General features: G+C 52.6%; 9 protein-coding genes across 9 annotated transcripts; 7 read left to right on the plus strand and 2 right to left on the minus strand.

Moving 5' to 3' along the window:
* Positions 1-517: 517 nt before the first annotated feature.
* On the plus strand, positions 518-2,242 carry BDV17DRAFT_275473 (uncharacterized protein). The gene is made up of 2 exons (XM_073759217.1): positions 518-668; positions 732-2,242. Exons 1-2 carry the CDS (start codon positions 651-653, stop codon positions 1,848-1,850), a joined length of 1,137 nt encoding a protein of 378 aa, XP_073610877.1. The 5' UTR covers positions 518-650; the 3' UTR covers positions 1,851-2,242.
* Positions 2,243-2,560: 318 nt separating this feature from the next.
* On the plus strand, positions 2,561-3,096 carry BDV17DRAFT_275475 (uncharacterized protein). Its single transcript, XM_073759218.1, has one exon. The coding sequence runs from the start codon at positions 2,766-2,768 to the stop codon at positions 3,060-3,062; it is 297 nt and encodes a 98-aa protein (XP_073610878.1). The 5' UTR covers positions 2,561-2,765; the 3' UTR covers positions 3,063-3,096.
* Positions 3,097-3,578: 482 nt separating this feature from the next.
* BDV17DRAFT_284955 (putative MFS transporter) lies at positions 3,579-5,403 on the minus strand (the record flags this gene model as incomplete). Its single annotated transcript, XM_073760624.1, has 8 exons — positions 3,579-3,828; positions 3,896-4,109; positions 4,161-4,265; positions 4,331-4,665; positions 4,722-4,746; positions 4,797-4,966; positions 5,032-5,181; positions 5,240-5,403. The coding sequence occupies 8 exons, from the start codon at positions 5,401-5,403 to the stop codon at positions 3,579-3,581; spliced, it is 1,413 nt and encodes a 470-aa protein (XP_073610879.1).
* A 555-nt stretch (positions 5,404-5,958) lies between these two features.
* On the plus strand, positions 5,959-7,348 carry BDV17DRAFT_295770 (putative O-methyltransferase; the record flags this gene model as incomplete). Its single annotated transcript, XM_073763142.1, has 5 exons — positions 5,959-6,006; positions 6,068-6,221; positions 6,293-6,307; positions 6,359-6,485; positions 6,559-7,348. 5 exons carry the CDS (start codon positions 5,959-5,961, stop codon positions 7,346-7,348), a joined length of 1,134 nt encoding a protein of 377 aa, XP_073610880.1.
* A 1,975-nt stretch (positions 7,349-9,323) lies between these two features.
* BDV17DRAFT_222334 (uncharacterized protein) lies at positions 9,324-10,893 on the plus strand. The gene is made up of 4 exons (XM_073755633.1): positions 9,324-9,729; positions 9,779-9,849; positions 9,913-10,121; positions 10,173-10,893. Exons 1-4 carry the CDS (start codon positions 9,696-9,698, stop codon positions 10,807-10,809), a joined length of 951 nt encoding a protein of 316 aa, XP_073610881.1. The 5' UTR covers positions 9,324-9,695; the 3' UTR covers positions 10,810-10,893.
* A 260-nt stretch (positions 10,894-11,153) lies between these two features.
* Positions 11,154-13,310, plus strand: BDV17DRAFT_284958 (uncharacterized protein; the record flags this gene model as incomplete). The annotated part of the gene is made up of 3 exons (XM_073760625.1): positions 11,154-11,407; positions 11,531-13,033; positions 13,154-13,310. The coding sequence occupies 3 exons, from the start codon at positions 11,154-11,156 to the stop codon at positions 13,308-13,310; spliced, it is 1,914 nt and encodes a 637-aa protein (XP_073610882.1).
* Positions 13,311-13,707: 397 nt separating this feature from the next.
* On the minus strand, positions 13,708-16,086 carry BDV17DRAFT_301326 (cytochrome P450). Its single transcript, XM_073764233.1, has 6 exons — positions 15,869-16,086; positions 15,502-15,801; positions 15,346-15,458; positions 14,826-15,238; positions 14,477-14,757; positions 13,708-14,401 (listed from the first exon to the last, which is right to left on the minus strand). Exons 1-6 carry the CDS (start codon positions 16,039-16,041, stop codon positions 14,227-14,229), a joined length of 1,455 nt encoding a protein of 484 aa, XP_073610883.1. The 5' UTR covers positions 16,042-16,086; the 3' UTR covers positions 13,708-14,226.
* A 712-nt stretch (positions 16,087-16,798) lies between these two features.
* On the plus strand, positions 16,799-18,570 carry BDV17DRAFT_301328 (general substrate transporter; the record flags this gene model as incomplete). Its single annotated transcript, XM_073764234.1, has 5 exons — positions 16,799-16,990; positions 17,041-17,046; positions 17,081-17,696; positions 17,754-18,169; positions 18,346-18,570. The coding sequence occupies 5 exons, from the start codon at positions 16,799-16,801 to the stop codon at positions 18,568-18,570; spliced, it is 1,455 nt and encodes a 484-aa protein (XP_073610884.1).
* Positions 18,571-20,544: 1,974 nt separating this feature from the next.
* Positions 20,545-21,819, plus strand: BDV17DRAFT_275487 (thioesterase domain-containing protein). The gene is given in 2 exon segments (XM_073759219.1): positions 20,545-20,771; positions 20,784-21,819. 2 exon segments carry the CDS (start codon positions 20,655-20,657, stop codon positions 21,774-21,776), a joined length of 1,110 nt encoding a protein of 369 aa, XP_073610885.1. The 5' UTR covers positions 20,545-20,654; the 3' UTR covers positions 21,777-21,819.
* Positions 21,820-22,562: the final 743 nt, after the last annotated feature.

A 22,562-nucleotide genomic window follows, 5' to 3' on the forward strand; every position in this document is an offset into this window, starting at 1 on the left:
CGCAGATGACTTGGGTGCTTTGTATAGCGAGCATGTGACCGTGAAAATACTCAGTTGGCGAATGGAAGCGGGTCGAGGTTGAACCCGGTGAGGTTGAACCCTGGGTGAGAGACGAGGCCATGAGCCTCCTTCGATTCAGACCGCAGCAAGGCTTCGCAAGGCTTCGCAAGGCTTGCGCTGCCCAAGGCTCTGTCAGGACCATAAGCAGAGAGAAAGCTGATGACCACCATCCTAATCCAGTCAAGTCACGCGCATCACGAAAAAGCAATTATGGATGGCAGCAACCTCTTCCTATCGAATCGACAGTCTAGTCCAATTCGGTCAGTTGCCCGGCCCTCATTCATTCTGCAACCTATCATGGAGCGGACCGATGCGCGCCATCAGCATTTAAAGCCTCCCTGGGCGCGTCTAAGCGGGGCTGTGCTAACCCTACATGAACAGTCATGACCGTCCACCGCCACAAAATGTGTGCTGGCAAGGCCTATTTAACACCACTGAATTCCCTTACGCTGGCCGAGGGCAAAATGCGATTACTCGCCTCTGCAAGAAGTTTGGCACGAGGCTAGTTGTGAAGACATAGCGTTTGAACTCATAAATGCTAAGCTCTTGAACAACACGCTAGTAACTACCCTAGGTTCCTTTGTGCAGGGATGTATATACCCCGCAATGTCAGTAACATTCCTAACTTCACCCAATTCATCCCGGCCCACTCGCATCACTAACTTCTAAAGTGGGAACCTCGCAGCTCTGAGATCTCTTCTCGTCAGCTACCAACGGACATGGCCGACTTTCTCCCCAACGTCTCTCTAGATGCCGCGGGGCTCGTTACCATCGCGGAGATCCCCGCCATCGCCCGGCGAACCGCATTGACCGGATCATCAGTCTTCACGGATATGTTTGTTCTTTGCCCTGGGCTGCACCGCCAACAGTCGGCTCAAGAACTCAGCAGAGGAGAGTTCCCAGCTGTTGCTGCTATGACGACGGGGTACATCTTTCGGGTTGAAAACCCTGCAACAGTGTGCTTTTTACAAGGAACAGGGAAAACGGGGCATTTGACAACCATTCATGTGTCTTCCCCGTCGCCCGATCCAGAAGAGCAGATCTTTCCAAAGACAAAGCTCAAACGATGGATGGCAGCGTTACAACTACCGGCCATGAAACCCACCCCTGGGTCCCGGGAAGAGCCAATCTCACTAATAGCATATATGTGCGCCGCATGTGCAAGCCCTGCGGTCCTGATATTATACCTCTGGCTTCAAGAATGGTGGGGTGTATTCTGCCTCCTTGCCCTCGTCCTAGCGCGACTTTGCAACGTCCTCGTCATTCGTCGTCGATGCCTGGACGAAGGCGGCGGATGGAAGGGCGCCGCGGAGCCAGGCGTGGAGGGTGATCTTCTCGTCCTTCTCAGCGGTGACTGCTGGATACGCATCCGAGGCCTTGTAGACGACCTGAAAGCCGTGACAGCAGGCCAGTGGATGCGCGACCGAACGGTAGGCGAAGACATGGTATCGGCCTTTGCAACGCTCCTTACGTACGTTAGTGCCGTACTAGTCTGCAACATTAGCAAAGTCGGCCAGGTCCTGCTTTTGGGGCTTCTGATAGTATCGGCGGGGCTGCTGTTCGTGGCTAATGCAGCGACGAAAACGATGCATATGAACGGGCGGACATTGAGAGCTGTCGGGGAGCCAAAGAAGTATTTTCGGAGACGAGACCTGGCTGATGAACTGATCAAGGAGACGGGGAGGGCGGACTGGGCGAGAAAGTTAGGGCTAATTGTGGGCGAGACGAAGAGGGAGGACGAAGAGGTAGAAGTTGTGACTGATGAGAAGGAGGAGACGGTGATACTATGAGCTGCATAGTCAGCGGTAAGACCTCGCCGCCGGGATGTTATATTGAGAATAGCTTCTGGGACCGATCTCTATGAGAGGCTCAGGGGAGGTCTTAGGGTTGCGACAGCCTGGGGTCGTCAGATGGGCTCTAGACTGCGTGAAGATATCGCGTCACATATATACTGCTGCGCTTTGTAGAATGACTTATGAGTACATGGTCTTTAGCAACCATCCGAGCACCATTTACTGCTCCAGTACTTCTTACAACCACACATCCGTAGTTTACTGGTTGTAACATGTTGATCACTACCTTAGTTCTATAAAGCGTATCCCCGCTAAGCCGCTAGTCGACTGTATCTAGTCCAGCCTCGCTGCTTCTAGACCTCTTGCAGTTGGGCTCCACGCGAGCCAGGGTCAACCGAGGGCCGCTAATCGCTCGCTTCTCTTGTTCCTATCATGATATAGAATCCCATCTCGACCAGTATAAAGCCAAATATCTCGGTCATCTCTCATGCCTGCCACCAGTTCCGACAGAGACATTTTATCCAAGGCGACAATCCCATAAAAGCCGTGAATCAGCGATTCCACGACGACTTAAACGTAGCTTTTCCAATACATAGACTGCTCGGTATGGGCCCATACAGATACAGCAGTAACAAATGGAACCACCTGGCACTGGATTTGGCTTTCGGGGGCCGAGGAGGCCAGTGGTGACTTCAAGTTCAGGACGGAATCCATGACCTCGGGAGTCACCATGAGGCAGACGGTGGTCGTGAAGGCTCGAGAGGGGTTATCTCGCATACCTCGAAGCGACTTGAAGACTTCAATCAGCTGAGCAAGCACGGGTCAAGCCAAAGGGAAGATTTAGGGGTTATCGGGAAATCTCCGCCCTCTCAGCCATCTCCATCGCCGGACCCTCAACTCAGCGAAACCGGAATGAATCAGTCGCATGATCAGACTTCGAATGGAATCCCCGATACTCAGCAAAGTCCCCGCTCGAAGATCCAGTCTCAGCGACGCCGAAATTCAGCCCAGCGAGACCCCGTGCTCCCCTCCATAAGGGCCCGCTCGAAAAATCGCAAACCCCCATTCCGACCACTCATCTGGCTCCCGCCGGCGAAAGAGGACCTTCAGGGCACTAATGTAGGGCGCCATGGGTTCGCGCTCAGCCAGCCTTTCTTCTTGGTTCTGGCGGCTTCGGCCGCTGCATTCATTTCCTCGGCTTTGCGTTGAATTTTGGCGAGGAGCTCGTTGAACAGGCCCGCCTCTTTGAGGCCGTTTATCAGGGTCCTGTGTTGCTCGTCGGTGAGACTGAGCAGATCGTCAGGGGGCCATTGAGGAGGCGATCGTAGTCCCAGCCTGGAGGGTAGAAAGACATTGTCTGGTGGTGCCGAGGTTAGGTATGACCGTATGAGTGTTCTAGGCCTCAGATGCAGATCTTTGCGTGGGGGCCGAGATCGCACTTTTAGACCCCTGTGGGTAGAGATGCCTACTTTGAACGCTCAGACTACCACAGAATTCAGTAAGGTTGTACCGCTAGCTATGGTCAGGCATTGTTTCATTGATTGTTGGGCTGCTAGCATTGGTTGACTGCCGTGGACTGCAGGTCTATTCTATGGTCCATGTGGCGAGGGTAATGGCGAGACTAGGGTAAAGGATAGAATTGCGAGAATACAACGGCAGTCAACCATAACTCTGGCCCGGTTGATTCTGTTGTGAGAGGCTCTTTTCATGCTCGCAATCAGTCTACTACTCCTCCCTCGCCCTCGCCCTCGCCCTCCTCCCCTCGACCACAATAACCGGCGTAATAGTCAAAACTAACACCGCAACAACAACACCCGCCTGCGTCGCAAACACAGCGGCAAGACCGTTCGTCGCAATCCACGCGGGCTGGAAGTACCCAACCGAGAACCCACTCACCGTGCGCCAGCCGTTGATGATCGCCGAGACGACGGTCGATTGGTCGGGGTATTTTTCGAGGGCGTAGGATGTTATTGACCTTGCAACAACCATCATCAGTATCACCTACCGCAGAGAGCGTGGAGGGGATAGCCAGGGTAACGTACACAGTGCTGGCAATCATCCCCGCAACAACCATCCCCCAACCAAACGCAAGGCCCGTCCAATGTTTGTGGAAGTGTAGTGTGAGCCCGTAGGTTAAGAGTCCCGCGGCCATGGTGCCGATTGCGAACCAGACGCCGTGGAGGCGGTATTCGGGGTGCCAGGCTTCTTGTTTTGTGCGGTAGATCCAGGCGTTGAAGTAATAGCCGAAACTGAAGCCTATTTTCCTTTTTAGTTAGGGTTCCATGGACGGGCAAATGAGGGGCGCACCAGTTAGACCGCCGATGATAGGGGCCCATCGGAGAGAGGAGGATTGAACGGTGTCGAATAGGTAGGGTGGTTGAGCGACAAATGTAGAGACGGTTACGGTTATTCCTGCTAGCTTTAGACCTCAAGTCCCAGTCTCACGGTCGTACGGTATGGGTTGTAATTATAGGTACCAATAGGCCAGCAAAAGTTAACCATCGTCGCAATACCAGTCAGCAGCATCGGGAACTTGAAGATATAGACTATAAGTGTCTTTGTCCAAAGACCCACCGTTGACAGAACAGGAAGATTATGGCTTTTGATGCCGAAGATTGCCTGGAGGCGGGTATTGCGCTGACACTCTCGGCCCTTGACGAAGTATGTTTCGTATCCGAATAGGAAGATTAAGATCGTCGAGAGGCCGTAGAAGAGTGTTAGCATGCCGAATGAGACTTTCCAGTCGCTTCCTGCGCCGATATACCCTGCTATTGCGGGACCGAGGAATGGTCCGATTAAGAATGTTGTTCCCCTGCGGTAGGATTTAGATCTGTATTGGACACTGGCGCGTTGGACTGGCGGACCTACCAGATGTTGATCATATGTGGCCAATCTGTGACAGACGTTAGTAGAAACTCAATCAATTCAGCTCTAGCGACATACCTTTAGGGCCATACATATCGTGAATGATCGGGAGACCGACGACCTGGGGAACAGTCCCGAACAGGCCCTGGAGAGATCGGAGAGCCGTAAACGCATCGTAGTTGTTAGAGAGTGTGGCGCCGAGTACCATGAAAGTGGTGATCAACTGCGGCCAGAGCCAAACAGGAAGGCTATTTGCATTAGCCTACCCACTTGATGCGGTTAAATTGCGATGAATAGAATGAAATCTAGATACCGTCCGTAGGCCTCGATCAGCGGAATCGCCATCAGACCACCAACACCCTGCAGCAACAGTCCGTAGTTCATGCTCGTTGCCGACTTGTTTACGCTGATACCCCATTCCATTGCTTGGTCGACGATCAGGGTTGCGCCCCAGACCATTCCTCTGCGTTTGTTAGCGGAAGGGCATGAATGGTAATGTGTGAGGATGTGACAAGACTTACCCATCAGCCAGGATCGAGCTGGACATGAGTGAGATAAATAACAGCCTCTTTTTCCATGGACTCCAATTTCGAGGCGATCTGCCTCCTTCATCGTCAACTGCGAGAGGGGGAGATGTCAGAGGCCGCAGCTCGGTCGTGGAAAGGTCGGAGGTCTTTTCCTGCATAATTGCGAGTGCAAATGCGGCTTCACCTGCGAGAGCGGCAGGCAGGAGGACTGTGTTTGAGGTTCAAACGTCGAGAAAATAAAGTTTCCAAAGAGAACCACTGGACGTAATTTGAAGACTACGGGACTCGGGAGATTATCTTGAGACCGCAGAGACGGTCCAGGCCAGCCTAGACATCCACTTAGACAGCAATCGGGAGACCCCATGCATGGGAGGATAATGTAATGGAGAAATATGCAGTGCTTTCACGCGCCGTTGTTTTAACGGAACAAAGGCCTTGATTATTGGAGCGCAGTTGGACGAACAAGGTGGGCTGCTGGTGCTGCAGTCAACTTGCATGCACTAGATCTATACGCTAGCAGGGGTCCCGATGGCTTGTCACGGACAGAAGATTGTGCTTTGTGGTGAGTGGGCCACAGTAATGATGACCATAACGGGATTTTGCGCGCAATTAATGCGCCTGTAAGAGTTTCTGTCTACTTATTGGACAACAGGTCTGCCTTCTCATCCAGACACATTTGCACGTCGGATTCACAATATTGAAGCACAGACAACATGCCTTCGCCCGCCACTGGTGCTCTATTGGCTAAGTCTCTTACTTCGGTGCCCTTTTCCTCATTCTCATCGACACGAAATCTGAGAGTTACTGACGGGCCCTGGATAGGCAGCCGCCCTGGGCTTTGTACCAGTTGCCGCGCGGTTCGACCTCTTCACTCTCCTTGCGGATATCAATAGACCCGCGACCGGCGAGGATATAAGTATTGCATTCAAGGAGAGAGTGAGTGCCGCTGACGGCGATGGGTCGACAATCATTCCGTGTATGTACCAATTTCTACCTGTACGGAAGTCGTCGGGATTAGTGCTGACCGTGACCAAACAACATGAACAGCCGTGCTGTTAATTCGTAAGGCCTTTTTGCAACCTGCCTCCTTCCCCAGTACCTGACTTTGATTAGAGGACACTCTTTACGCCATGAGCGGGCTGGGTCTTGTGGACCTCGCCGGAGAGGATCTATATACCGCGAACGCTCTCACCCACCATCTAGCGGTCTCTTCGTCCGCTATTCATGGGGCACTTCACTTGTGAGTTGCATCGGTTCCCTGCAGCCACGGCAGGGTGCTTGGATGGAAAAATCATTTTTCTGACTCAATCCAGTACGACTGAGGCGCTCCTGGCTGGCACATTTCTCATGTCCAAGCTCAAGTCGGACAACTTTGCCTACCCATTCAAAGACTGCGAAACCCCTGTGCAGCATGCGTATGGGCTATTGGGGAAAAGTGAGTATGTCGATCAACATACCTATTCAATAATGGCAGCAGAAGGACGCATGGACAGTTTCAATCAATTCATGGAGGGCAAGTTCTTCAAGCCCAGGAAGACACCCGACCGCCTCAAGGCGCTGGGTTATGACTTTGCTGCGGTAGCTAGCGAGGCTGGACAATCAACCTCAACAATGATGGTTGACATTGGTGGAGGCAGAGGCGAGATGCTTTTGGAACTCAAGGACGCATTTCCACAGTTCGGCGCAGCAGATCTCGTAGTGGAGGAGTTTCAGTTCGACAACGATCTCGGAAACGCATCCCAGGAAGTCACCATCGTTAACTGGAACTACAAGGATGAGAACAGTCTGCAGCCTGTGAAGGGGGCGCTTGTGTACCATCTTGCACATATTCTGCACAACCTGCCCGACCTCGACGCGGCACGGTTAATGCAGAGGATATCGGATGCAATGGCTCCTTATTCGCGACTTCTGGTGCACGAATTCTCGAAAAACAAGAATTACGCCTTGATGCACGCTAGCATGGTGGCGCTGTACGGGGGACGCGAGAGAACAAGCGCGGAATGGCGGCGCATGGCTGCGTTGGCGGGGTTGGAGGTTACTTTTGAGGCTTATCCAGAGCTGGGCGAGGGACTGGTGGAGTTTCGAAAAAAGGTAGAAGGGTAGTATTCAGGATGGAGAATTCAATCATGATTGAAGATTTAGCCCTCCTGAGATCGTACCATCCACAGCAGACCCGGACCATTAGACAGCGGCAGCAAGGAACGGCCCGGCCTTCACTGCCAAGGGCCGGGCTATTCTTGGTGTGCTTAAGCCTGGAAAAGCTCTTGTGGCTATTACGCGGCCTCTGCAGGGGTCAATTCCTTCTCATAAAAGCGAATGATAACGTTTTATTGGGTGAAATACGTCCCCGTCATTCCGTGCGTGGATCGAAGATATATTTTGTGTCTGTGTTGTAGTCTTGCGGTCAAAGTACTTCCTTTTTGCTGGTCGCCACACCGAAACCCTCATTCCAATCCTTCAATCATAGGCGAAAACACCCAGATTAGCTTTAAGGGCTCGAATAAGAAAGTAACGATTTGTCTGCAAATCACCCGCTTGTGGCCCTGACTGCTCCAATGAACAACTACCGCGAGGCCTAGCTAGATATTACCTACCATCTCCCTTTGCATAACTCTTCATAATAAACAAAGCTCCCCTCTAGGGTTCCGCTACACCAACTTGTGTTCAGTAAGCATACATAATCTACTTACATTAACTTTCCTAACAGGCTCTGACTCGACTGCCTCGGGTGTCTTCGTCTTCAAGTAAACGGTCAAAGCGTGAGCCCGTTAGGTTCTTCCGAGTATCAGGTAAATAGAGGCGAAGTGAAAATCTCCCCAGAAGACCGGGAGGTCCTGTAAAATCCAATCTTACTCAATGGAGCGCTTATATGTTATTGTGGTGAGCCACGACATCATTTGCACCATGAGATCTAGACCTGAACCTCATTATCCTGCTCAGCAAATAAACAAGGGAGCTTCACTGCATTATGAACCTGTTCGGCTTGAATATTTATTCCAATGCTGCAAAATTTGCAGAGGTACCGGTGCAAACATGCCAGAAACAAGAAGACATTCTGTAGTACTGGTGCGTTTTGAAATCACCTTGCGACACCCCGGTTTCCCGAAAGGAACAATCTCTACTCATATAGTGTGGTCCACTGCTGAACAATTGTGTCCACGTCTGAATCCAAATTGACCTGCTCCGTGTCACATGACACTTCCATCTGAGGAAGGGGAGGCGGCGGTGGCGGAGCTGACATGCACGGAGGTGGCGGGGGAAGAGCTGATGCATCTATTCTGGAGTCGCTGTATCTGCCAGGTAAGGACCCTAAGGGTTCCATCTCTCCTCTGGAGGTGATTTGGGGACTGGGCTGCCGCTGGACCGCAGAATGAGCCCTTTCATCAATCGTTGGCTCTCTTGGAGGGACACTGAGGCTAGTAGAGGTGTTTTCAAGTGCATCACCCTTGAGGGTCGGGCTGCAGGAGCGGCAGCTGTACCGTCGAGGCTCGTCACGCTTGGGAGGTGGGGGGGGGGGGGGACCGGAATGATGAAGCGGTAAGAGCGCTTGTACTGGCTCTCGGCTCCCTCTTAGGACGCGCGAGGCATGGACAGCAGACGGGGTACAGAGCTGAGAGGTAGCTGAGTGAGTCTTCTGAAGGTGCCTGCGGGCCTCTAGGAAAACGATACGTTTGGTTAAACTGAGCTGGACGCGTTGAATCGTCATTGACTTGATTCGCGCTCTTTTGATTTTCTTCCATGCGGCTTCACGGGATGCCTGAGACCTCTATGGACTTAATGGGATCTGGTTGACATTAGCATGTCAATGGCATAAGGATGTCGGACCCCCGGGGCTGCGGAAGAGCCCTTGAAGTCTGTTTCCTATTGTTAGCAGTTGGCAAAGGGCTGTTTTCGGACGGTTCAATGTTTGCACTGAAGCGGAGGTCAGCAATACTGGACTCTATATTGTGAACTCTCATATGATACTTATCGCGGTTTTCATCCGTGGATTGCTGAGTGTATACCACCCGATGCTGCTCGGCAGCTTTAAGGTGCTTCTGAAGAAGATTTGCAATCATTTTTCGTTGCCCCGACTCACTGAACGATAACCTAGACAATAGCTTAACTTAGTTGCGTTCATTTCTCCCGTACCAGTCGAGCGTCTTATTGAGAACGTGTAATACGAGCGCAACAGCATTCGGCCGACTTATCAGAGAACGGTATCACGCCATCCTTGCAGCGAATGCTGAGCCGTTCGTGCTATTACTCGTCTCTGCGAGCTCGGTTGGAGCACTGCGAATCTTAATGTCGGCGAATTCGGCCGAAGCCTCAGTCGAGGAAAGTATATAGGGCTGGCTGCTCGCGACCACGTTCCATAACATCAGCAGACAGAAACCAAAGGCAGCGCTTGAATACCATCCCTCAAACAAGAACATTGTTCCTCGCCACTTCTGGACTTTCACAATACAAAATGGTCAAGATTGCGATCGCGGGGGCCACCAGCAGTACGAATCATCTCTTTGCGCTATCGCACACCTACTAATGCCACGGCAGACGTTGCTCAGGAGCTCATTGACCACCTTGTTTCTACTAAGAAGCACGAGATCTTGCTGCTCGCTAGGAAGGTTAGTTTCAATCTCTCTGGGGTACTTTATTCCTTTTTACCAGAATCTGACCTCGCTTTGCAGGATGCTCCCGCTGAACTTCCTCAGGGTGTCACTTGGGTGAAGACCGACTACGCCGACGTCGAAGAGCTGACCAAAATCTTAAAAGGAGTCCACACCGTGCTCTCCTTTATCATCGAACAGGAGACCCAGGATAGTCCCATCCAGAGGCGTCTCATCGGCGCAGCCATTCAGGCGGGCGTGAAACGTTTCGCGCCTAGCGAGTGGGCTTCGTGCGTTTCCACCTCATCTCCATCTTATCTCCCAGCTAATCCATGACGCAGCTCAACCTTTGACGGCCTCTCCTGGTACTCCTACAAGGCATCCATCCGCGAATACCTCGCAGACCTCAACAAAGACAAGAAAGTCCTCGAGTACTCCCTCTTCCATCCGGGCCTATTCACAAACTACCTAACACGACCCTACAACCCAATGAAGTACATCAAACCCCTCGACAACCCCATCGACTTCAACAACCGCCGCGCCATCGTCGTCGCGAATGCCGAAACCGCAAAGATAACACTAACAACACTCGAAGACTTCGTCGGCATCGTCGCCAAAGCAATCGAGTACGAAGGTCCGTGGCCCGTCTCCGGCGGCATCCAAGGTAATACCCTAACCCTAGGCGAACTGCTCGCGATCGGGGAACGGGTTCGCGGCGCACCATTCAAGATCGAAAGCGTTAAGCGGGAGGACTTCGAGGCGGGTTCTTGGGAGACCTCTTGGGTGCCTGTTGTTGATCACCCTTCTATTCCGGCCGATCAGGTGCAGGCTTTTGCGAGGCCTGCCACGGCGGGGATCTCGCTGGGTTTTGCGAATGGGGCGTTTGGGGCGTCGGATGAGTGGAATGGGATTTTTTCGGAATATGTATTTACCAAGGCGGAGGAGTTTTTGGAGGGGGCTTGGAGGGGGAGGCCTTAAAGTATCTGTCCCCGGCAGGATATTTTGTGCTGTATGTTCGCGAACACCTATTATATACATTTAGACAGCGGAGGTATTGAGGGCGAGACAGGCCATGAAGATTTAGATACCACCATAGCTCGGAAAATCAGCTAGAGGACGCCGAGGAATGTTTCCAACTTATTTATTTACTCTATAGTCGGTTGTTTTATTGATCTAGAATCAACTGCTGTCGGTGGCTGAGCCCTAATTTCTTCCCAAATCAGAGGGACCGAGGATTCGGCCGAAGCATTTGTCATCCGCCCCCAGCTCCAGCTCTTTTTTCCTTTCCCTTCTTCTGACTCCTGTCCAAAATTCTCTGCAAAATGACCAACTTAGACTCCTGGCCCGCCGAGAAGCGAAGAAAAGTCCGCAAAGGCACGCAAAGTTGCTGGGAGTGCAAGCGCCGCAAGGTACGATGCATCTTCGCCTCGGCCGAACACGCGATCTGCAACAACTGCAGACGCCGCGGCACAAATTGCGTCAGCCAGGAGCTTCCTGATGCTCTTGCTGTGCCGTTAACTTCAGATCACTCCCAGGTAGAAGCTCGACTCGATCGCGTTGAAGAATTGCTTGGCCGGTTGGTCAACAAGACGCCTAGCGAAGCCCGCGCTGGACCATTGCAGGGATTTGCAGCAGAGGAAGCGCGGCCTAAAGAGATACCATCAACTTTTGGACCAGAGTCATCGCAAGTACAGACCAGCGCGAGGCCTCAAGCCTCAGGTCGAAGCGCAGGCAAGTATGAAGGGCTATCACGCGAGCTTGTCGCCGCTTGGCCCAGTGATACCAATCTCGAGATTATCAGCGCCCTTCCTGTCGGTCTCTCGATACACCTGTACTGGCGGGTTTGCACGCCATATCCTGGTTACACGCATAAAGACCCCCCAGCTCCCCGGGAGATGCTGAAATTGCCGCCGCCGGGTTCACATCCGGTGTTAATCGCGCGCAGTCTTCTAATCCTGGGGACTTTCCTACAAGGAGTCGTCCCGTCTGCTATTCAGATGCTGGGTGATCTAGGCGTTTCCTATCGCGAGGTCATGGGCCGCGCTGTCGATCGCGCAATTAAGCTGGTTACTACCAGCGACGAACTGATAACCACCGTCGAGGGTGTCGAGTGCGTGATGCTGGAGGTCATGTATCAGAATTATGCTGGCAACTTCCACCTGGCCTGGATGGCCGCTCGACGGGCAATAGCAGCAGCACAGATTATGGGTCTGCATCGGCATTCTAGCCCCCCTGCATCGAGGTTCCTTCACCCGGCAACCCGCGCTGCGTTTGACGCTGACATATTGTGCTTTCGCCTGGTTCAGATGGATCACTATCTCTCGCTTATGCTGGGGTTACCACAGACTCCTCATGAAAGCCGATTCTCGATTCCCAAAGACCTCCAGCACTTGGATCCCACGGACCGTCTAGAACGCCTTCATTGCATTGTTTCAGCGCGCATCATGCAACGAGGCGATGCAGATATCAACAATCTCTACAACACGCGCGATATTGACAGGCTGCTGGCGAGCACTGCGACAGAGATGCCACCCCAGTGGTGGCTTGTCCCAAATTTTGCTAATCACGAGAATCTCATCAGCGACACAACTCGAGTCATGATTCACTTCTCTCACTACCACTTGCTGACCCGACTACACCTCCCTTATATGCTCCGCTCTTCGTCTGATCACCGGTATGATCACAGCAGGCTCACGGCCGTTAATGCCAGCCGTGAGATCCTGACTCGTTTTATCGTCTTCCGCAGCACAAACCCTGCGCATTTCTACTGCCGCGGCTGTGACTTCCTGGCCTTTGTCGCGACCACAGTAATGTGTCTTGCCCACATCAGCTCGCATAGTGAGCCTTCCGAATCGAGGAGTGTCTTCGCCTCACTGGTCCACAGCCGCCCCAGCGACCGCGGAATGATGGAGCGCGTATCCGAGATAATCGACTCGATGGCTCAACAGAGCTGCACGGATGCCATAGCCCCCAAGCTTACTCATGTAATCCGCCACTTGCTCAATGTCGAGGCCAATGCTGCCACTGGCACGGTCTATAGCACGAGCTCGTCAAACGGGGAAGGGGAAATTGACGGCAATGTCACCCACGAGGGCAAGGCGCTGCACATCCACATTCCGTACTTCGGGACGATCAATTTCGAGCACGGCAGTGTTTCAAAGACCTCCCAGTTGAATTTGCACATTCCAACAGCTCCAGACGAGTCCGTCTCATGTCAGGGGGAGAGAGATGCGTTTAGCCATGCTAACGGAAGCGACTGCCAACTTCCGAATGACATTCCGTCGGATCCCCTACAAAGTACGACATTGAACGAAACTCTTAGCTTTGACCCTCAATTATCTTTTCCAATGATAGCCGGTGCAGAAGATGATTGGGACCTCCAGGGAATCGACATCGCCCTTTTTGATAGCCTGTTTCGTGGCATAGACATTCCTGATGACGCCGCGGAAGACACATGGTTATCCTCGAACGTTTCATGAGGTAAACCCCGATCACTATATACCATTCTACTGTCTCCATCGCCGGATTCGGCGCAGTGGAGTTGCGTATACGGATGGGTCCAGAGAAGGGAGCACCAACTGAAAAAGTCGACATGATGAATGTTCTTCACATGCCCGAAGCTCCTTGCAATGGATTCAATCCGGCAGTGGGTCATGCGAGACGCGGCGGATCCTATGAAGGACGTCGCAGGGGGTAGGATGAGACTGGGAAGCCGCTATGGTACACGACTCCTTTTTATGGCACACGGAGACTAGCCCTGGCTGGCAACCCGCAGGGGGAAACTTATCTCAAGAAACTAGCGCGGAATTGTGATCCCCAGTGGTATCATTATAACATGGGAATCGATATATCGCAGTTTGAGGAAATCTGTGCTCCCGCGCCGTCGCCGCGCCAGCCCCGTTACGTTATGACGGGGCTCTATTTCCGAGTGTCGCATTCACCCGATTCTGATTAGGGCTTTTGGCTTGGACTCAGGATGTTGATTTGCCATTCGCGCCTGCCGTCTATTTGTTATGCGGCCATATTTGACCTCCAGACGTGCTTAGAAAAAGCCAGCGAATTCCTTCGTTTGGTTGGCCTGCGTTGACACCAACCAAGTGCGCCGATGCCATCCGAGGCGTTTTTTGTTCACGAGGTCCCGGAATCCCTCTCAGACCCGGGGCCCTGTCTGTAGGTGAAGGCCGCCTTTGATACACCGTCCTAGACTGGACTGACTAAGACCTGAGCCTACACGGAACGCCTACCCTTCTTCTACAGTTTACCCTCCAACTTGATGTTAGGTGTCTGGGAAGGGGTGCAATCGGTAGAACGCATATCTCTGTATCCTAGGCCTAGTTCTCTAAGAAAGGGTTCGGCGGAATGTGTTTCTCGCTGCATGAAATACAACTCAAGACATCACAGTTTCTCTTCCTCCTTGTAGTACGTACTCATCCGGTACTTTGTCTCACCGTCGTACTTGGCCAGATCACGTAGCGCCTGCATTCCCTCTCTCTCAATAGTCTCCCGGATCTCGTCACTCCGCGGTGTGATTCGGCACTTGAAGGGGTTCGGGCGCATATTTAGACCGTTTCTGCTCAGGATTACCATTAGCCTTGATCCTACTGAGCTCAACGACTCACGTATAATCAAAAATATCCACATCCACCCCTCTCCCCCCTCATCCAGCGCCCTCTCAATCCGAAACCCCCACAGCAACCGCGCAATCGTAATGAACGTCCCCTGCTCCGCCAGGCCCTGCCCGCTACATACGCGCCTCCTCCAGCCGAATGTCATATACCCCTTTTCACCGGGGAAGGGGCGCGCGTCGGGACTGTTGGGCAGGAACCGGGACGGGTTAAATCTGTCGGGTTCTGGGAAGTCGCGGGTGTTGTGGTGGATTGCCCAGACATTACCTTGGATCCAGGTTGCTTTGGGGATGAAGTAGCCCTATCCCAGAAACCTCATCAGCGACATGGCGGCGGGAATAAAGGAATGGGAGTAGACATTTGGAGTACCTTGTCCCAATCATCCCTAACAGGTGCATGAGGCTGCCCCCCAATAACAGCAACAGACCGCCACCGAAAGACCTCCTTCACGAACGCCCTAACATAGTGCAACTCGTCCTGGTCCTCAAAGTCCGGACTCCGATGCGGTCCCACGGCCCGATCTAACTCCTCCCATGCAGCCGGTAACGTCTCAGGAAATGCACAGCAAGCCAGTGCGAACGTTACGAGCGTCGAACTAGACGTGTCGTTGCCTGCGCCGAAGAGGTTTCCTGCTAATGAGGAGATCTCCATACGGGTGAGATTGTGTTTTGCTGCTTCGGTGAAGAGTTTTCTTGCGTAGCTGTCTGATGCTGCGAGAGTAGGGTTATTGGCGGCTTCTTCGGCGAGGGCGTAGAAGAAGGGTCGGCCGCGGCCTTGGCCTCCTCCGAGGTCGTGTTTCCAGGGAGCGAGGCAGGTCGGAAATTTGGCGAGAACCGGATAAGATTATTAGGCTTTTATGGGCATGTAGGGGGAGGTAAGGTAAACAAACTCGGAAACGACTCCATAGCCATGGGAAACCTCCTCCCAGAAACATTGAGCTCCGCAGCGCGCTGCATAACAGCAATAACCTCGGTGATGATGGGATCCATATAACTCCCTACCCTCCGCCCCAAAGCCAATAATGGATACCACGCTCGTCGCGTACCTCTCCTGGAGTCCGACGCCCATGTGTGTTATCTTCCTATGGAGCCGCCAGCGGTTGCCGTAGTACATGTTCACAAGGTTGGACTGGCCAGCGCCGAGCTCGACGAAGACGACCATTCGTGGTCGCGAGGCGTAGATTGCTGCGCGTTTGTCGAGGAGGTCGGAGGCTGTCCAGGCGTCGTTGAGCCAGATTGTTGGGCGGCGGCCGGTCCAGAATGTTATTATTGGAGAATTGTACTTTTGTGATAAGGCTTCGAAATAGATCCAGGGTTTGGATGGCGGAAGAAGGTGTGTGTGTTTCCTATGATAGGCAGCGGGAAGGGGCCTGGGGGCTGCAGATTTTGTCAGTGAGTTGGTTAGGACTGGACTTGGGGAGGCTTGCCATTTTGAAGTGAAGGTATATCATGTAGCCATAGTCAGCTACCAGAGCCAGGACGAAGAAAGCTGGGACCAGAGGAATGACTTCGGTCCATATGAGGTCGCTGGAAATGCGCTGGCCCTGGACGAGCAACACCAGCTGCTCAAACCGATCGGCAATCATTCTGCTTGCTGTCGTTTACCCGGGTCAAGAGTAGCTTCCTCAAACTGGTCGTTATATATGGTGTCTCCCTTAGTGATGCCCGGCTTCCGCGAGTGGAGAACTGGAGATGTCATCGGTTGTGGTCTTTTCTACCCCGTGGGGGATCTTCGTCTTGGATGAGCCCGGTATGCATGATTCATTCGTTATCCTTCTGGGGTAGGCCCCACATTCTCGGCAGCTTTTTGTGATTTCTTGCATTTGTTGAGGAGGAGTGACGACTATACCTATTTGAACGACAGCGACACCTCGGCGCCGAGGACAATAATCTGTCAATCGCAGCTGCCCTGCTCTGAGACATAAGCGACGTCAACTGCTGAGATTAGGACAAAGTCTCTCTACACGAGCAAGACTTCCTTTGAACGGCGAAAAGAGAGGGAAGTTATTCTGCAATCTTGCAGACCCACACCCATGGCTGTCTCCAACAGATTCGGCGCGGTCCCAGATTCTTGGTAGACGATCTGCGGGGAGGTGGGGGAGCCTTTAGCCTATCTAACATCAACCTACAAGTGACAAACAGCTCTAATCATGGAGATTACGAACAAAAGCTGGTAGGTGCAGCTGAGAGGTGGGGTTGACTCTCCGGAACGCCCTCCGGCATTTACCGTGGCATTTCCAAAGCCGGCGTCATGATGCCAGGTGGGGATGCACTGTATAGAAGTACTGCGGTACGCCACCTTCAGTGCTCTCTCGGCTGTGTACAGTTATTCACTATACGACCATGGAGAACAACATGCCCACAACGACCCTCTGGCAGAACCGGAAATGCCTCTTCCTCTGCTCCCTGGTCTCAATGGCCAACCTGCAGTATGGATTTGATCTAGCCGCCATCGGTGCTTTGCAGGCCATGGCAGGGTTCCTCAAGGTATTCGGGTATCCAGACCCGAATGCTGAGGGAGAGTATGCAATTGATGTGAGTAGCTCACCTGTTACTATGCACTGGATGAACACTGAAGGCCGCAGGGCACCGTTCAACAACTAATAACATCCCTTCTAACCTTAGGCTCTTTCGTCTCGTCTCTCGTGGCAGGTTTCTTCGCATCGCCGTCAAGCGCTTTGGCTGGCATGCATTGTCAATGCCATCGCATGTGGGATTCAAATCGGCGCACCGACGGCGGGCGTTCTCTACGTCGGTCGGCTCCTACTCGGTTTCGCAAATGGCTTCCTTGTTACCTTTTCAAATATTTACACAGCCGAGGCCTCGCCGTCGCACATGCATGGTGCCGTTGTTGCCTTGTTCGCTTACTGGGTGAATATCGGGAGTATTATGGGTGCCGCGGTGGACAATCAGACGAAGGAGTATCTGAACGAGCTCTCTTATCGAATTCCACTGGCCTGTCTGTACATCGTTCCCACGTTCCTATTCATCGCGTTGTTCTTTGTTCCGGAGAGTCCGAGGTGGTTGCTCCATCGTGGGGATATCGAGGGTGCAAGGAAAGCCCTAGAGCAGCTACGTGGGAAGACTTATGCTGCGTTACGCGGGTCATCTACAACTTCGTCCCGTGAGACTGGTAGTCTGGCATCCACTCTCCTGGAGCTCGAATGGGCGGAAATGGTCAAAGGCGTCGAGGAGGAAAAGCGCCAAAAGGGTAGTGTTGCAGCATTAGACATGTTCCGAGGTCTTTTCTCCATCCCTATCAATCAAACAGATCTACTTTACTGACAATGTCTTCCAGGGGTCGACCTCCGCCGCACTCTACTCTGCTACGGCATGATCGCCTGCCAAACAGCCTCGGGCGTATGGTTCATAATCGGCTACCCGACCTACTTCTTCACAGTAACCGGCGTCAACAAACCCTTCGAGTACACGATAATGTCAACCTGCCTCGGCTTCATCGGCGTCAACTTCGGCATGTACGCAATGCGTCACCTTGTTGGCCGCCGCGCAATTCTCATCGTTGGTGCTACAACTTGTGGGCTGTGCCAGCTCGGCAGCGCCATTGCGGCGTCTGCCAGTCCCAACTCACTAGCGACGGGGCAGGTTCTCGTTGCACTGACAGCACTGTTCAAATTTTTCTATAACGGTTGCGTCGGGGCGGCGAGTTACCCCGTTGCGACGGAGCTCGTCAGCTCGAGGCTGCGGGCTTGGACAGTCGGGACTGCGACGAGCCTGGGTTATTTACTCGCCTGGTTGACAAATTTCTGCACGCCGTATTTCATCAACCCGGAGAATCTGAACTGGATATGCCCATCCTCCCTTCACCTAACCCGCTTTCTGCTTCCTTTTAGGCAAGGATTCTTGCTGACGAGCCTTCCCACCGCATGTAGGGTGCCCGGTACGGCTACATCTGGGCCGGATCCAACGCAGTCTGTATTGTATTCTTCTACTTTTTCATCCCTGAAATGAAGGGCCGCTCGTTGGAAGAACTAGATGAGATTTTTGCGGCAAAGATCCCGGCTCGGAAGCTCAGGGGGTATCAGTGTCTTATCGGTGAGGCGGCGAGGGCTGATGCTGTTCATGCGGAGGGGTTGAAGCGGGACTGGGAGAAGTAGAAGGATAAATAGGTAGGTATGGAGCTTCCTGCCCGGAATCTGGAAGACGGAGGGATTCGTATGGTGACTGGCATCGTTGCCCAGTGACACATGGATCCGTATCTCAGTATCTGTATACGCTACGCAGTATCGGAAGAGACTGCTCTGAACATGGTGCAATATATAGTGCACCAACTCAAAGTCTGCAGAAGGGGCTGTATCCTGAGGTAAATCAACCACCCATTCGTCCAGCTATGATATCCTCTGGTAAATAAACAGCCTACAGTGTTTTTAAGTACATAACCAAACAAGCACCAGACGGCGTTGAATTGCTCCCACACACCTAGATACATCCACCATAATACACCCCTAGTCATGACTCACAGTGTCACATCCCAAAGTCCGTACGTAATCCCGAGTCCCGCTCATTCATGAAGCCGCGATTATCCTACTTTTATTAACTCGCCAAAAATGCGTCATCCCTATCAGACAGACACAGTGCTTACCTCCTGGCCATGGAGATTTCGGCAAGGATGGATAGAATAATGATGTAGTAGCAGCAAAATCGAGCAGAGGAGTCTACCTAAACTTGACCAAACCCGGACTCGGGATTCCTGGGAAAAGGGCAACCAGATAGTATAGACTTACATCCGTGCCTTCAGATGAGATGAGAATACAGAATGCGTGATACGTATCGGCATGGCAATGGATGACAAGGGGAAAGGTCAGGTAAGGTGAGGTAAGCAAAGAAACCCGGGAATGCCGTTAGTTATCCGACACGAGAGGAAAATATCTAACTGGTCAGCCCTGCATTGGGACAGGGCGGTCCACTTCTAAACCCCGAGGGTGTCTGTGTTATGTCACATTATTCCAGGGCAACGAAGAGCAGGGTAGGTAAGCTAACAATTGCAACCTCAGCCAGCCCCAGCCCCCACCAGCGCATCTTACTCACTCGCTGATACATGCACCTAATCCTGGAAACATGTAATCTCCCGCCGGAATCAACATGAGTCTCCGATAGTTTAGTTAGCTCAATGCCATAGGTGGAAAGCATTCCCATTCGAGCGAGATTGCGAATGATTGCTAGATGGGAGTGCAGAGTGCAGGGTCCCCGAGGCCAGGCTGACCATCTATCTAAGATACCTGCATAACCTAATCTGGCATTTTTCACCCGCGTCGGGTGAGCTGAAAAGGAAATTCTCCGGTCCGTAATTAAGTTGGCCAGGCTAGGCCAGGCCAGGCCAGACAAGGCCTGGGGTTTGTCGATAGTACGAGAAGAGATGAGCCGTAGTCTGCCTTGGCCGATCTCACACGCCGGAGGGTATCTACCTATTCATCTGGTTCTGGTTCTGGCTCTGGGGATTGAGGGGGACTGAAGGATTCATGTGTCAGGAACAATAATGGACCGCACCGCAACAGACCAGGCCACGAGCCGTCTGGGTGAGCGTTGGAAGGGTTAACGATTATCTCAGACTGGCTCTTGCTATCGAGAATCACGCCGCCGGGCTATAGCCCGAGGCAGCGTTAGGTGCTCTGGAGACTGCCGTGGCAACGCCGAGTCAAGGCGTACCGGCCGCTCGAGGCCCAGTCGCCGGATGAGGCGACCCGCGGGGGCGGAATACCAAGTTGAGGGGTGTTAGTGATGAAGCCGAACGTGGCCGAAGTCAGGGTCATGTCAAAGCTGGTACTATCTGGCCTTGGTCTTCGCTAAGGGCCGCGAGTGCCGCGAGCCCTCCGTCGCGAAACTGCAAGAGACCTCATTTCCACGTGGTTACATTGAGAGAGTTGCGTCGCATAAGCATGCAAATGCACAGGATGCATTCGGTGCCTATCATTGGCTTATCTATATACCGGTCTCAGCCCTGCCGTGGGCTGACGTTTGAGCCGCTCAGCAACGGACACTGCATGGCATAGCCCTAAGAAACAGCAAAGAAATGCCCGCTTCCGCGCGGAGCTGCATTCAATCCCACCTCACCCCCCTTCCCCCATTGACATGTTGCGAAATCCTTCTGCCTATATGTACCCAGCTACTTCGCTGCAAATGAAATCATTGACGACACAGTAGAACCTGCAGGCAGGCAACAGAGAAAGATACCATAGACACAATGGAGACCGTCGTGCACATCCAAGGGAACCCCAGTTCTCCACTGACGCCGCTGATCCTGATCCATGCAATCTCCGGCATGGCTCTACCATATTTCGCTCTGGGATCGTTATCATCATCATCTTCATATTCATCTTCATATTCATCTTCATATTCATCTTCATCTCCATCATCTTCATCATTATCTGCCAATCCGAGTCAACATGACGACAGTGACTTCGAAGAAGAAGACCAAGGACGACCAGTCTACGGCCTGTCTTCGCCGATCTTCGAATCCCCCTCTGCTTTCTACCGGCACGGAAAAAGCCTTCCTTCCCTGGCTCGAGAATACGTCAACATAATTCGTCGCGACATTCAACCGCATGGACCATACCTTCTAGGCGGGTGGTCGATGGGCGGCATGATCGCCGTTGAGATGGCAGCCATCCTGACTGCGCAAGGAGAGACCGTCAAGCATGTGCTCATGATTGATTCGATCAACCCCACGCGATTCCTGCCCTTTCAAAATGTTCACGAGCATTTGGTTCTTTCAACGCTTACATATAATGCGATTGCGTCGCGGATTGAGGGGTCCTCGGGGATGGACATGGATACGGATAATACGGATACGGATGCCTGCATGTCTATGATGATGCCTACGAGTCCTATATCCACATCCAGCGAGGTCAGCAGCGGAGCAAGCACAATTATGACAGCCAGTAGCGATAACAGCCCCGAAAATTCGGACTCCGGATTCACATCGGATAGCGATTACGGAGACGATGACGATGAAGACGGGCTGGATTCCATGGCCGGCTTCATGCAGCTGATACGCGAGCATGTCAGTCAGGGGCTGCGCATGCTCGCGGCATACCCCAAATGCCACCGGCCTGTATACCTCCCCAAGACAGCAGTCACGCTTATAAAGTGCACGACACTGGACAGTCTGTCTCCTCTTATACGAGACGAAAGAAAGGCGTTTGCAAGCAAGACGAAACTCGACCCTAGGAATGGGTGGCGGCCTGAGCAATTCAAGAGTTTTGTTTCGGTTCCCTTCGCTGCTACGCACGATGGGTGTTTTGATGAGGGCGCTTCGGGAAAACTGACTGTGATACTAAGAGACGTGTTGAAGGATATCATGTAAGATGGATAGAGTAATGTACTTGATAGATATACCAGATTCCAAATAGACGGGACGCATCTTGATTATTCAAAGAGAATGTATACTACCCATGTCCTGAACATGCTCAAGAGACTTCTTCGGACAGATACAGGTCCGCTGTGGCTGTATGCATCGATGAAATCCGGCGTATTCCGCGGACAGACTGCGCTGACATCCTCCGCTCCACCACGGAGACTTTTACTCCCCCCCCTCTCGAGTTTTCGCTGCAGCCTGCTCTCGCTGATCTCTATTTAGAGCACATGTGCACATTCTACAGGAAGGAGAAGAGAGACTCGAGCCTTGAATACTGAATGTCTACCACGATCTCAACCGCAACCACAACCACAACCGCAACCGCAACCGGATGAAAAAGAAGCAACAATACCTCCCCCCTCCCCATCCTCACCGACACCCACCTTGCCGCCAAAAGTGTCCGTGGCAAGCATCGAAGCCGGACTTGGCTGCCTCACGCCACGATCCTTCCTTCGTTTCCTCGAATCGCATTCGTAATCGTCGAGCGTGCACCAGTGCTAACCCCCAAGGCGCTGGCATCTCTCTTGAGGTTGCATTTTCGAGCAGCGCCCGAGTAACTCGGCTCGCCTATACGAGGCAATCAATCAGATCCTCCAGGGGCTTCTGGGTGTTCGGATCTACCGGTAGAAAAAAAAAAGAAAAGAAAAGAAAAGAAAAACTACTGGGGTAGGCTTACTTCTCGCGTATGAAGACCTGGTTCGGGTACATACAATGCGCTTACCTGAGAGGCACGGG

Source organism: Aspergillus undulatus (assembly GCF_047715775.1).
Source record: "Aspergillus undulatus strain CBS 261.88 unplaced genomic scaffold BDV17scaffold_75, whole genome shotgun sequence".
NCBI classification, from domain to species: Eukaryota; Fungi; Ascomycota; class Eurotiomycetes; order Eurotiales; family Aspergillaceae; genus Aspergillus; species Aspergillus undulatus.

What these genes read in the sequence shown, in the direction of transcription:
- BDV17DRAFT_275475 (XM_073759218.1), top strand. Translation starts at nt 2,766, where the DNA reads ATGAATCAGTCGCATGATCAGACTTCGAATGGAATCCCCGATACTCAG.
- BDV17DRAFT_222334 (XM_073755633.1), top strand. Translation starts at nt 9,696, where the DNA reads ATGGTCAAGATTGCGATCGCGGGGGCCACCAGCA. An exon ending in GATCGCGGGGGCCACCAGCA is followed by an intron (nt 9,730 to 9,778) that starts GTACGAATCATC and finishes ATGCCACGGCAG; the next exon opens with ACGTTGCTCAGGAGCTCATT. An exon ending in GCGCCTAGCGAGTGGGCTTC is followed by an intron (nt 10,122 to 10,172) that starts GTGCGTTTCCAC and finishes TCCATGACGCAG; the next exon opens with CTCAACCTTTGACGGCCTCT.
- BDV17DRAFT_301326 (XM_073764233.1), bottom strand. Translation starts at nt 16,041, where the DNA reads ATGATTGCCGATCGGTTTGAGCAGCTGGTGTTGCTCGTCCAGGGCCAG. An exon ending in GGCTATGGAGTCGTTTCCGA is followed by an intron (nt 15,239 to 15,345) that starts GTTTGTTTACCT and finishes ACGACCTCGGAG; the next exon opens with GAGGCCAAGGCCGCGGCCGA. An exon ending in CTGGATGAGGGGGGAGAGGG is followed by an intron (nt 14,402 to 14,476) that starts GTGGATGTGGAT and finishes AATCCTGAGCAG; the next exon opens with AAACGGTCTAAATATGCGCC.
- BDV17DRAFT_275487 (XM_073759219.1), top strand. Translation starts at nt 20,655, where the DNA reads ATGGAGACCGTCGTGCACATCCAAGGGAACCCCAGTTCTCCACTGACG.